Consider the following 12,768-nt stretch of genomic DNA (forward strand, 5'->3'; position numbering starts at 1 on the left):
AATAATAATAATAATGGCAGCTCCCGCTTTGGAAGAGCTCACTCTGTATTGAGCACTCGGGTAAGCTTGAAGTATTTTTCTGCAGAGACTCATTTAACATTCATCACAAGGCTATGATTTAGGCGGCGTTTTTATCCCGTTTTGTGGCTGAGGAGTGAAAGACCGTGTCCAGAGGGACGCGGCAGTTCCGGAGCCGGGTCGGAGCCCAGACCCAGTCGAGTCGGAGCCCAGCCCCAGCGCGGGGATGTCATACTGGGCTGTGGTGCTGGTGTTCGAGGAATCTGATCGGCTGGGGAGGGCTCCAGGAAGATGAGGAAGGTCGAAGGCTCTGGAATGTGGTCCTCGATTTTTCCTTTTACTAAAAATAAGGGGGTAATGAAGCCGCTGGAGCCGATCACTTGAGCCTGAACTTGAGTTCCACCCACACGAAAGTGTGCTGTTTCAGTTCGGGTTGGGGTGGAGGGCGGTCCCCCCTCTCTTTCCCCAACGCAAATGCAAAATGACATTTCGCATTGAAAAGCTAGTCTTTGGTTTCACGCACCCCACCCCTGCATTGCATTTCCTTTTTTAAAATAATTTTTATTAAGGCTACAGAAAGATAGTAAAATGTTTGCAAGTGGTTGCCAGATTTTGGCATCCACCTGCTAAGTTGCCTCACCCCCAAGGTACCCGTCTGGCTCCCTAGCAGGTGTAGCTTGCAGCTGTAGCCGGTTTTACCCAGCATGGGACAGATGGAGGGGACACGGCCATCACAGCGGGGCAGGTTTCTAAAAAAACGCACGATCGGTCTCTCATCACGGCCTGGTCGGGATCTGCGGCGCCGACGTGAGTTCCGTGAGCCAAGTCAGCAGGTGCCTGCTCTGCGGCATTGTGTGAGCGAGACCGGGATTCCTCTCACCGGCCGGGAGGAGCGGGTGTCCGGTGTCACAGGCAGACTGTTCTGTGTCTGGGTGGTTTTGAAGTCACTACAGGGCATCTGACCTGGGGGGGCGTTGCGGGTCGGAGGGGAGGTGTGGGGAACGGCACGGGAGCCTCCGCGACCTGAGGTGCCCACGCCAAGCCACGCACTCTCTCCCGGATGCGCCTTCTTCACCTTTAAAATGAGGGCGCGGCAGAGTCTGGGGAGCTCACCACAGGCCCACATGCCTGCCTGCACTTCCCAGCCCGCGGTGCAGGTGGGGCCCTGTGACTAAGCCTCCCCTCCTGGCCGCTAAGGGAAGGGGTAAGCCACTCCCTGTCAGAGGCAGTTCGGCAGGCGGGCTTGGAGGCCGCGTGTGGCCAATGGCACTGCCCCAGGATGAAGGCGGGCGGCCTGCCCCACATCCCGGGCATCACCTGGTTTTGCCTGGTGCGGCAGCTGAGGCAGAAGGTAATCGCTGGCAGGGCTGTGGCCTGGATTATAGATAAGGCAGATGAAGCATCTGGCACACAGTAGGCGCTTCGTCAAATGGCAGCGCTTTCTATGAGCCAGTTGCAGCTACTGCAGCCTCTGCAAGCAAAGGTCCTCCAGTGGGCCGGACGATGTTTGGTGATTTCTCTCTTACAACGCAGCCTGCTCACGTCAAATCTCTGGGTCTAGGTTTGAGAAACCTGAAATACAAGAGAAAGCATAAAGGTCACAGTTGTCCCTGAAAATAAATAAATACACGAATGGCTCATTTCATGGAATCTCTTGCCCCCTGGAAAACATTTTCCTGAGTCAGTATTTCCGGAGAGAGCGACTCGGACAATAGCGGATCCTCAAGGCACCCGGCCTCTCCTGACCTCCCATAACCCTGCTCAGCAGCCGCCAGTCCTGGGAGAGCCGGGGCTGCCGGTCCACGGCCTGGGCGTGCTCCTCCCACTTCCCCTCTGCATCACGGGAACGCTGCCAAACCTCCCTAAGGTTATCCATAAAATAGCGATGATAGAGCCAGCCATATTAGGGTTCTCCAGAGAAACAGGACCAGTACAAAGCATGCTACGCACAGATGCACAGTTGACCCTTGAATAACGTTTGGGGCGCCGACCACCCCAGGAGAGGAAATAACCTGCACGTTCAGCCGTATGTGGGTTCCCCACCACGGATGCAAAATACAGTGGGGCCCTTGAACGGGGCGAGTTTGGGCTTTGGGGGGGGGCACTTAAACACAGACTTTTAAAATTCTCATTTTTATTTATTATTAAAATGTGCCTCTCCACACAAATTTTAGAATCAGTTTATCCAAGCCCATAGAAGGTACACCACCAAGAAGGAACCCTCAGGTTCATTCGCTATGGACTTTGGGTGAGTACGATGTGTCAATTTGTTGCCCGTGGAAATAGGATTCTCCGGCAGAGTCATGAGAGAAGCATTTCGGGAACTCGTGCACAGGAGCATGGGAGCAGTAACAGCAATGTTTGTTGAAGCCATAAAGGACTGCCCCCAAGGGCCCGATGTCCCACCCATGACTGGGTGGCTCAGCTCCACCGGCTGCAGGGGAAGGCCAGCCTCTGGGGCCTCAGGCCCACACCTGTGCCTGTCAGGCCCAGGAGGGCCAAGACGCAGAGAGGGAGGCTTCTCTGTGCCTCGTGTCCCCACCTGTACACCCCATGCACCAAGGCCCGACGGCGCCCGGGCCCTGCCCCGCGCTGCACTCGGGCCCACTCTCTGGCCCGCGCAGCTGCCAGGCCCACGTGGCCGCTGCCCAGTGAGAGCCCTCAGATGAGTGAGTCCCATTAAGCTCTGATTATATCTGCTTGGGTTTGGGAAGGGGTAAGCTTCCTTTCAAACTAGCCCATCTTCCTCCTAGTTCTCTGTGGGCCTGTTGTGCTCGTGCCTCCCCCAGCCCAATCCCTGTCCGGGATCTTCCAGGGCTTTGTGACCTTCTCCTATCTGGTCTTTCCCCCAGATTTTCCCAGGCCACACTCCTCCCCCTTATGTTACCATTCTGGCTCCTGCCGCACAGGCCTCCCAGTTCTGCCTCGTCATCTGGCTTCTGTGGGCCATGACCTTACCTCCCCCTGCGCCCTCCTGGCTTCCACTGCCCACGCTGCCCCCCAGCCCTCGCCATAGTCCTGGCTAACGGGCTAGCTGTTCCCGAGGGAGATTGGAAGGCTGGACCTTCACCTCTACTCAGAGGGATGGAGGGAAGCTAACACCCCCGCCCCCGGCAGGGCACTGTGGCCGTCCCCCGGAGGGTCACACTTAAGCAGCCTCAGCATGTGATTCCATCTGCTCCCTTCCTTTGCTAGTCACTACCTACTGTAACAAATTTAGGTTCATTTTGGGTTTAAAAAAAAAAGAAGAAGAAGCAGCAGAAAACGTACCATTCTGGGAGTGACCTGGATAAAGGGGAAGGCTGTGCGTGCGTGGAGACCGGAGTACATGGGAAATCTTTGTACCTTACTCTCAATTTCTTTTAAACCTAAAACTGCTCTAAAAAGTGAAGTCTTTAAACATGCAAAAAAAAAAAAAAAAGAGCAGTATCCTGGTCATTTTTGAAAGATGCTAAGGAACTAACTCTGGTGTGAAAATTATAAATAAAGGGAAAGACTCAAGCATCCATCCTTCCTTTCCCATAAAACCTGAACTACCAGGTAACTCGATGGCAGGTATTTCTCGGTAAAGACATAGCCCAGCAGGAAAATGAAGGAATCAAATGGGAATATCATCAACTTGCAACCCTACTGGACGAAGGCCCCAAGCATCGGACAGAAATGGCCACCGACAGCACAAGGAGAGGTTATGTGCCTCCTGCTGAGAAATATCACATCACCTATGAGATAGTTGTACCCCCTCCCCTAAGAAATTCAAAACTGCAACTTCATAAGCCCCTATCATCAACCACCCTTTGGCAGGAAGTACAGAGGACGGAGCAAGACGCAAACCTTTACCCCAGCAATGCCATCAGCAACACTGCAGTTGTGGGAACACTGCAGGACAAAGGACCCAGTTTCCACAAGAGACAAACTGCAAAGGTAGGGAGATAGTTGGGGGGAGAATCTTTACATAAAAAAAAACCCAGAAGACATATGAACAAAGTAGATAAGGTTATGCTACAATCTTTAGGAATAACCACTGGTGCTAAAACTCCACGGAGGGATACCGGGGTGGTCACCATACAGCCAGGCCCGCGTCACCCTGGTGAGGGTGAGTCGTGGGGACGGGGCCCGGGGGCTCCTGGTGTGGGTGCAGGCATTGTCCTCTCTCCCATTCGGCTCTGACGAAGGCATCTGCCTCATAGGACTTTATTCAATTGCCTATTTGTTTTACACTGTTCTCTGGATTCATGTCGTTTTAACCATGAACAATTTTTCAACGGCAATGTTGCCTATTTCTCAGAGTGAAGGGAAGCTACGTAAACATCCAGGCTCATGAGAGCAGAACGCTGATCTGTCTGCTTCGCTGTTGTATCCCCAGGAGCTGGGCTGGCTCTGGGCCGCACGTGGTAGGGACTAGACACGTATCGGCCGAATGAATGAGTCGGTGAGGCTGCAGGACCAAAGACACACCTCAGGGCATACTCTGACGACTATTATGAACCCCAGCGAGGGCAGTCGCGCCCGGAAAGCGGCAAATTTGTCATGTGCTGCAGACCCCGGTCTGCATAACTACGTCGCCCGCTGCCGGGGCTGCGCTGGCAAAGGGGGTGCTCAGAGGAAGCGGGCTGGCCGTCAGCGAGGCTGACAGCCCGCGAGGAATAAGTCTTCCTGGCCGCACACGGGTCAGCAGTCGGACTCTGCACCCCCCGCCAAGGGAGGAGCTCAGGAGTTCAAGGTCGGAATAGCTGCTCTCCGTGGCCAGGCTCAGGGGCAGCAGCCTGGCTCCAGACCGCTGCAAGGGGACTTGTTCTGAAGTCACTTTGCAGAGCAACTCACGGCTTTTACTTGTGTTACATTCATAGAGTAACTCGGTGGAGATTCTTGGGTATTGTGTTATCTGACGCCGCGTCATAATGTTAGCACAAACCCGGCAGCTCAGGAGGCACATTTATTGCCTCACAGTTCCGGGGGCCAGGAGTCTGGACACAGTCCCCCTGGGTGCTCTGCGAGGCCGCAGACAAGACACGTCTGGCTTGGGCTCCCATCCCCAGGCTCAGCTGGGGAGGCCTCAGCCTGTGGGCCAGAGGAACTGAGCTGATGTAACAACCACGTGAGCTTGAAGGAGAACCTTCCCCAGCCCTGGCTGGCACCTCGATCGCAGACTTCAGGGGTCCCAGCTAAGCCGTGTCGGTCTGCTGACGCATGGACGCCACGGGAGAATGCACGGGGGCTGCTTTGAGCTGCTACGTGTGTGCTAACATTGCTACTCAGAGACAGATGACTGAGGCAGGCATCACGGGGAGGGTCAAAGCCATCCCCTCACCAAACGCGTTCTCAGGAACCTTCAGAGCAACGCTGAAAAGTAGGAATTGCCATCTCTACTTCGTACATAAAGCAACGGAGACTCAGAGATGTCAAGGAACCTCACCGAGTGAGCGGTGAGCAGGGTTCCGTTCCAGCTCTGGGCTCCTTCTGAAGCTCTTCTCGCCTCTTCGCATTGCTGTAAATGAAGCTTAAAAATCACGGTTGCTTTGTCCACGCGGGAACTTTAAACAGCAGAGTGAAAGTGGTCCATCTGTGTTTGTGCTCCCCTAACCACCCCAGCCTTTGTACACCGAGTCAGCGATGCTGTTGGAGGGGACATGGGCCGGCCTTGACCGGGCTGCAAGCACGGTGCGGCCTCCGGGCAGGCTGCAGGGCCGGAAGGGTGCCAGGAGAGGAGAGGAGGGAACCCAGGTGCCCATGTGACCACAGACCACTCAGCAGCTGACCTGGACCGACCAGGAGTTGCTGGAAGGCCAAGGCATGGACTGCCCCACCGTGGGAGGTCTTTCCACCAGCAGAGAGGGAGGGGCTGCATGTCCTCCTCCAAAGTCCGCTGTCTCCCGAGCCGAGAAGGTGTCACCACGTTCCCGAAGGTCCCGGCAGTCCGAGTGAGGAGCAAGAACGTCCCGACACACTGAAATGTTCAGGAAAGTTTTGTGGAAACCCTGAAGTCAAATGTGGCTAGTGGAGCCTCCCCACTAACATTTAACGAGGTGTGACAGCAAGGTCAGCAGACGACGAAACCCCGGCCTCCTTGAGAAGCCAGGAGAGTGGAAACGTGAACGTGAAACCCGTGGAGACTCGGCCAGGGCCGTGGCACGGCCCGGGTGTGCACGCCAACAGCCGCCCAGTCGTTTTCCCTGCGCTTCACCCTCCAGAGCGAGAGCTCCAGCCTGGCCACGTGGGGCGCTCCGGAAAACACTTGGGTAGAAATTCTAGGTATTCCGCAGTAACGGAAGAGCAGAGGCCTCGAAGATCCGGACCAGCCTGGGGCCGTGATGACCACATGGTCTTCAAACATAGTCAACAACTATTTTTGAAGAAACAAACGAGAATTACAGACCCTTAGACATGCCCTGAAGGAGCTGTGATCAAGGGCACGGCAGCAGGGGGAAATCTGTGAATCATCCTGGGGGACTCGCGGGAAGCCTCGCAAGTGGCGGTGAAGACTGAGGGGACTCTAGAAGGATGACCAGGCTCCGGGAGGGACAGGCAGGGGAGGGCCACCCAGTCCCGGGAGTAGCAGGACCGTAGCCAGGCAGCCGGGGACACAGGGCAGGGAGAATCTGTGTCCCCGAAGCCTTCCGAGAGAAAACAGGGCCCCCTGATGCCTTGATCTCCGCTTCTGACCCCCGGAAACGTGAAACAGCGAATCCGTGTTGTGCAAGCCCCTGGCTTGTGGTCACCTGTTTCGGAAGTCATGAGAAACTGATACAGTGCTCCGTGAGCGACCACCCCCCCCCACCCTGTGATGGCTCGTGTTGCAACATGCACGTAGAGCTTGCCGTTGCCTCCATTCATCAGAACACCACCACTTTTTTTCAATCCCAAATGCTCTAAATAAAATAAGAACTGATATTTTGTCATGACAGTTTTAAGCGAAGACAAATTTCCCCACACAAGTCTCCACTCAGAGGCTGTCACAGGGAACAAATCTGAATTGCAAGCACGTTCTCCCGGGAACGTGTCCCAAGCCGGAGGGGTGGCGAGGGGGCGTCACAGGCTGCGACCCACGGCCGGTTTTGCAGCGGCACCACTCTTGCATCTTTCAGAGCGCCCTGGCGTTTCTCCTCTGTTTTCCCCTCGAGGAATTTTCCTGCGTTCAATCTGAACTGCAGTGTCAGTGAAACGCACCCAGGGGCCCCAGCGAGGTTGGAACCTCGGCGAAGGAAACGGGTCGGAAGAAGAGCGTGCCTTCCCGAACATGGCTCCGGGCCGCCCATTTTCCAGCAGCCACTACCCCTGTCGCCACCAGACAGCGAGCCACTCCTTCAGGAAGAAGAAGGACTTTGTCTGCATTCTGTGTTAAGTACGAACTGCACTGGTTTACTTCCGAGTTGGTGTCGGTTACGCAAACCCGCTTTCCTTACTCGACCCTTGCGGCTGAGCGAAGAGCCGTCCGTGTGGGCGGGCCCAGGCATCTGCCCGTTACAAGCTCCCCTGAGAATTCTCAGGTGGAAATGAATGTTCCAGCACCACGGCCTCAGGGAATCACAGGGCAGTATTTTCCCCGGGGGGTCTGTTCTCCATCCCATTTCCCTTTCCCCCGCTAGTGCTGGCAAGGGGAGGATGAATTGATTATTATTTTCATGAACATATTACGTGGGCAAAACTGAGATTTTTTTCTAAATGATCACATAACCAAATTATAAAGGTGTTTCTCTAGTATCCTTTGCTCCCTCCCTTCCAATAAAGCAGCTGACCCCAAGCGGGCTGCCAATCGGACAGTTTCCAGATATTCAGATCGAAGACATTCACCAGAGGCTCTCCTGCATGGCTGTCAAACTTTGGCGAACCCAGCTCAGAGAAAGGAGAGAGGAAATGCATAATTCATCTGCATGCCCAGGAAGGGCGGTGTCTGTGCTCATCCCTGCACACACACACACACACACACGTGCGTGCACACCGACAAACGAGCTTGAGTGATCGTTACTAGGAAAGTGGAGCTTCGAGTAACTTGTCTGTATTTTTTTTTTTCTTGCCTTCGCAGGTCTCAGCTCTCTCCCTTTCCTCAGGAAGGCCACAGAGGTTTTGCCCCTCGTCCCAGCCTGGTACTCAGTTCTGTACCCTTCCCTATTGCTTTCTCTCTCCACCGCCCCTACAACGGAAACGCCTGTAGGGTAACAGGTGGGTTTTCCTCATGTTTCTACTCCCTAAGGTTCATGCATTCATTCATTCACCACCTATGTACACATACTTTCCTGTACGTAAGTGTAGAGAGAACAGATGCCACCCATTTTGTTTCCCTAAAACTGTAAGTTTGCAAAATGCAGACTGCTGATGCTAACACATTATTGGCAGGTGGGACACCTGTGATGACCTTCGTGTGAAAGGGACACTCTGGCCAAAGGTGAGCAGTGAAGACAGTCCCAAACCCACGGACTTGAACAAAGAAGACAGTTGAATGAGAACTGCATTATGGGATGAAAAGGGACGTGACCTGAGAAGCATAAGGTGCTAAAGGGTCAGGGTTGGACCCTAACCTGAGGCACGCAGAGCACAGGGCGGGTGGGGGAGGGCCCCTCCATCACAGTTTGTGGAACAGGATTCAGAGCCCGCCCTCCGCCCCTCAGAGCCTCATCCCTGATGGCTGAAACAGACGTGTGAGTCATTCTACACTCTGGATGGTCATGACCATGTCTCTGGCTCATTGGTTTCTGGACATGTCTATATGTGAGGGAGAGGGTTGCAACATCTGTCCTACATAGGCACAGAGCCCTTGGGTTTAATAAGAAATGATGCAGCGAATACCTTCGATGTAATGAATATTTATGGCATGTGTACTGTTTCCAAGGCATGGAGGTGGAGGCAAAAAGGAAATCCAAAGTCCTTGTGCTCACAGGTCGTACACGCAGGAGTGCGTGTGTACGTGGTGGGCAGGGAGTGGGTGAGAACGGAGCGGGAACCAGAGAGCAAGCTGATAGTGTGTACACAGACGATCAGAGAAGCCATCTCGTTCCAGAACCGAGGCTGTGGACGACAGCGGTGCAGAGGAAGTGGCATGGCGGTCCTGACCTAATAATTATTTTCAGGAGAGAACGAACGAACGAGGAGCTCAGAACAGCCGGAGCCACCCTCAAAGCAGCAGCAGATTAGGTCTTCCCCCACCCCCCGACCTCCCCCTGCTCCTGGTCTGGGAAAACCTCCCCCCTGGCATCCCCATAGCCTCTCTGCTACCTCTCTACCTGCACTTCCCACATTTCATATTAAAAGTCACCTTCGCTCTGCCCTTTCCATGCTCTTGTCATTAGACTCTGAACTCTCAAGGCCTTGGCATGCAACCCGGTCACCTAGCAACAGTGTCTGACCCTTGGCAGAGACCATGAACGTCTGCAGAGCAGAGCTGGGCACCCAGCCCCGCACAGAGCATGCACGGCCTCAGTAAAGGTTCAGTAGGTTAAGGGAGGCCACTGTAGGGTTTTACGAACCATCTTTCCAAGATTTTCAAAGTTAGTGTACAAGGAATTACCTGGAGAGGCTGTTGAAAGTGGACACCCCTCAGAAGTTTGGGCTGGGAAGGTCTGGATTCAGGGTACACAAATCTGCTCCTTAAACAAGCTCCCCAGTTGACTTAAGAGGGGTTGTTGCCATGGCACCCTCCCAGAAGCTCTGCCCTCCTTACAGAGCTTCCTACTAATGGTACATGTTCATCGTCAAACCCACAGAGAACGGATGCATACAATTTGCCCCATCTGACAAAAAAATGACGCTTTCACATCTGAAAGTTGGGTCACAAAAGGACTGTCTGGGTGAGAGTCTTTTGTTCAGACACTCCTGGTTAGGCCAGCCCTGCCTAGGGCAACATCCCCGCCCAGAAAGCCGAGCAGGAAAGCAGACCTGTAGCTAACAGCCTGTGAGGCGGAGAGCAGCCTGCAGCCCCAGGGAGGGGGCGCCTACCTTAGAAGAGCTTTAAACAAATGTCAATCGGTGACAAGGGCTAAAGAATAAGGATTTCTCTCGCAGGTGGCCTCAGGACCCAATTTCCTAACTATCGGATTAAACAAAACTTAGCCACATGAATGCCTGCACCCAGAAGTCTGGAATGCTAGGAAACTGAGGGACGCATCACTCAAAGTGTCAGCAGATCAACATTGGCCGGAGTCCTAAACAAAATAAGCCTTCCCTCCGCATCACTGTGATTTCAGAATTAACCGAGAGTGTGTAAATAGGGGCGACACGGTGCAGGAGCAAAGGCCTGTGAACTGATTTGAATCACAGACCTCTGTCTCCCAGCTCTGGGAGTTGGCCTCGGGCGGGCGGCCGTGTGGAAGGTAATTAACACAATCCGTCTTGCAGGGGATCCTGCTCTGCGGGCTGCTTGAAATTCCACGAGCCTCTCACCCAGACCCCAGTCACCCTGGGAAATATGCTAACGCGTGGCCATCAGCCTGCAGAGGGATTGCTAAGTGCCTGAGAGACAGCGGAGACATCGCGGTTTGTAACTGAGTCCATTCCGTGGGCCATTTGCCGGTTATTTGAGAAACTATAGGAAAAAGTCCTCTTCGTAGGAGCCATTGTTAAAATGCAGTGCTATGAATCTATAAAAGGCCTTTAATACTACTTAAAAATTTAAAATTCACATGACTTCCTAAATCCTGCTGCCTTAAAAGTGAACTCTATCTATTCTGATGTAAGAATTTACACACAGGAAGACAAGACTGTTAGATTTCTGTGCTAATAGGAAGTCTTCTTCAGGACAAATGATCCGGTCCTTTCCTGTATGCAGTCGATGCCACGCTCACTCGGCGCAAAGTCCCAGGTTTCGGAGGACCGTCATCTTGGTCTAAATGATGACAACACAGGCGACACTCTCCTAGCGCAGGGGGTGGCTCTGAAGAAGCCGGCGAGGCTGAGAAACAGTAACTTGACAACATCTTGGATGAGAAAGAGAAACTCCAGTAAAATGACCAAAATTGGAAGGGAACACGGGAATCAGAGGAGGCGTTTGGGAGACGGTTACTTACAAGCAACAGTGACGATGCAGGAGCACGTGAAGGCGCTGGCCAGCATCCCGCCCAGAAACCACCTGCAACAAGGAAGCGCTCAGGGTCAGCGGGCTCATGAGGCATTCCCAGCGCGTGGGGCGTTCCCTTAGCCTGATTCTAGACGCGTGATGTTAGGATTCATCAGTGCTATTGTGTAAAAAAACTACAGTAACAAAGAGAGTGTGGTCTTGACAAAGGGATACAAATACAGATCAGTGGAAGAGGGGAGGCAGCCCAGAAAGGGAGACGTTAAGTGACTTTTAACAAAGTTGCAAAAGCAGTTCAGTGGAGAAAGGAGAGTCTTTTCAGCGAATGGTATTGAAACAATTGTCTATTCACGGGCAAAGAATGAACTGGCAAGGGTACCACAAAGGTATAAAACTTCTGGAAAGAAAACAAAGGAGAAAATGTGTGTGCCTACCGCCCCAAAGAATGCTAAGCGTTTGGGGTTTTGCCAATCAGATGAATGACTCTTTCACAGGGTGGGTTTATTTCTTCAAAGGATAATGTTTTTATTGCTTTTGTGTTCAAATTATGACTTACTGAAAGAGGTTACAAAGAAATACAAAGGGGGAAAGGAAAATATCAAAAATTCCATCACCCTGAAGCAGCCGTTACGCAAATCTGATGTGTCTCCATTTAGGCATCTCTCTATATGCACTTTTAAATGGAGCATTTTCATTTTAAGTTATTTAATTTAATTTTAAATTATGCTTTGAAATTGAAAAGGATTTTCATTGAAAAGCATTTTATATGCTTTAGGAGAGGTACACTAAAGCATATAAAATGCATATATATATATATATATATATATATATATATTTTTTTTTATTTATTTTTTTTTACTTAAGCCCTTGTAATTGCCACCCAAATCATGATACAGAATATTTCCAGCACCCTGTACGGTTTCCTTCGTTGGCCCCTCCCACTCTATCCACCCAAAATGATCACCGTTCTTACATCTGAATAACAACCGGTTCCTGTGCCTTCTCTGGAGGTTTATATGTGTGTGCAGTCACATGGACACTTGTGCCTATCGTATTTCCCTTACATGGTACTACGACGTCCATCCACGCTGCTGCCCGTGTGAACAGTTCTTTTTTTTAAAGATTTTATTTATTTATTGTTAGAGAGGGAAGGGAGGGAGAAAGAGAGAGAGAGAGAAACATCCATGTGCGGTTGCTGGGGGTCATGGCCTGCAACCCAGGCATGTACCTGACTGGGAATCGAACCTGCGACACTTTGGTTCTCAGCCCACACTCAATCCACTGAGCTACACAAGCCAGGGCGGAACAGTTCTTTTTTAACCAATCATTTTCTTAAATAACCTTCTTAGGTTAGAATAACTTCAGCTATACAAAGAAGTTGCAAAAAATGGCGCCGAGGGTTCTCACGTACCCTCACGCAGCCCCTCCGACCACTAGCACCTCACGATGCACGTGCTCGGCCGTAGTTACGGGGCCGACAGCGGTGCCTCACTGTTCGATTGCTTTGCATGTCCTCTGGACTCTGCAGCTGTCCCTGACTTACCCGCGCTCCAGGAGCCCAGCCCAGGACACCACAGCACCTTTCGTCATCACGTCTCCTTAGGGCCCTCTGGGCTGTGACAGTTCCTCAGACGCTCCTTGGTTTTGCGGGCCTCGCCAGTTTCGAGGGCGGCTGGTCACATCACATATAGACTGTCCCTCATTTGGGGTTCTTCTCGTGCTTAGGCTGGGGTCTGGAACCACCGAGG

General features: G+C 52.5%; 1 protein-coding gene across 5 annotated transcripts in view; it reads right to left on the reverse strand.

Annotated features, from left to right (window-relative positions):
- Nucleotides 1-782: 782 nt before the first annotated feature.
- The window catches only part of TMEM71 (transmembrane protein 71), a 31,441-nt gene continuing 19,455 nt past the window's right edge, over nucleotides 783-12,768 (reverse strand). For 3 of the 5 annotated variants that reach the window (XM_045861210.1, XM_045861208.1, XM_045861209.1), the window contains 2 exons: nucleotides 11,013-11,074; nucleotides 9,191-10,922 (listed from right to left, as the gene is read on the reverse strand). In XM_045861210.1, the coding sequence (XP_045717166.1) occupies nucleotides 10,822-10,922; nucleotides 11,013-11,074 (163 nt within the window). In that variant the 3' untranslated portion in view covers nucleotides 9,191-10,821. Of the gene's footprint in view, nucleotides 1,591-8,809; nucleotides 9,064-9,190; nucleotides 10,923-11,012; nucleotides 11,075-12,768 lie in introns of those variants that run through there. The other 2 variants (XR_006788173.1, XM_045861211.1) reach the window with 2 other exon arrangements.

This window comes from Phyllostomus hastatus, unplaced genomic scaffold, assembly GCF_019186645.2.
Source record: "Phyllostomus hastatus isolate PE091 unplaced genomic scaffold, TTU_PhHast_1.1 phas_scaffold_21, whole genome shotgun sequence".
Classification (NCBI taxonomy): Eukaryota; Metazoa; Chordata; class Mammalia; order Chiroptera; family Phyllostomidae; genus Phyllostomus; species Phyllostomus hastatus.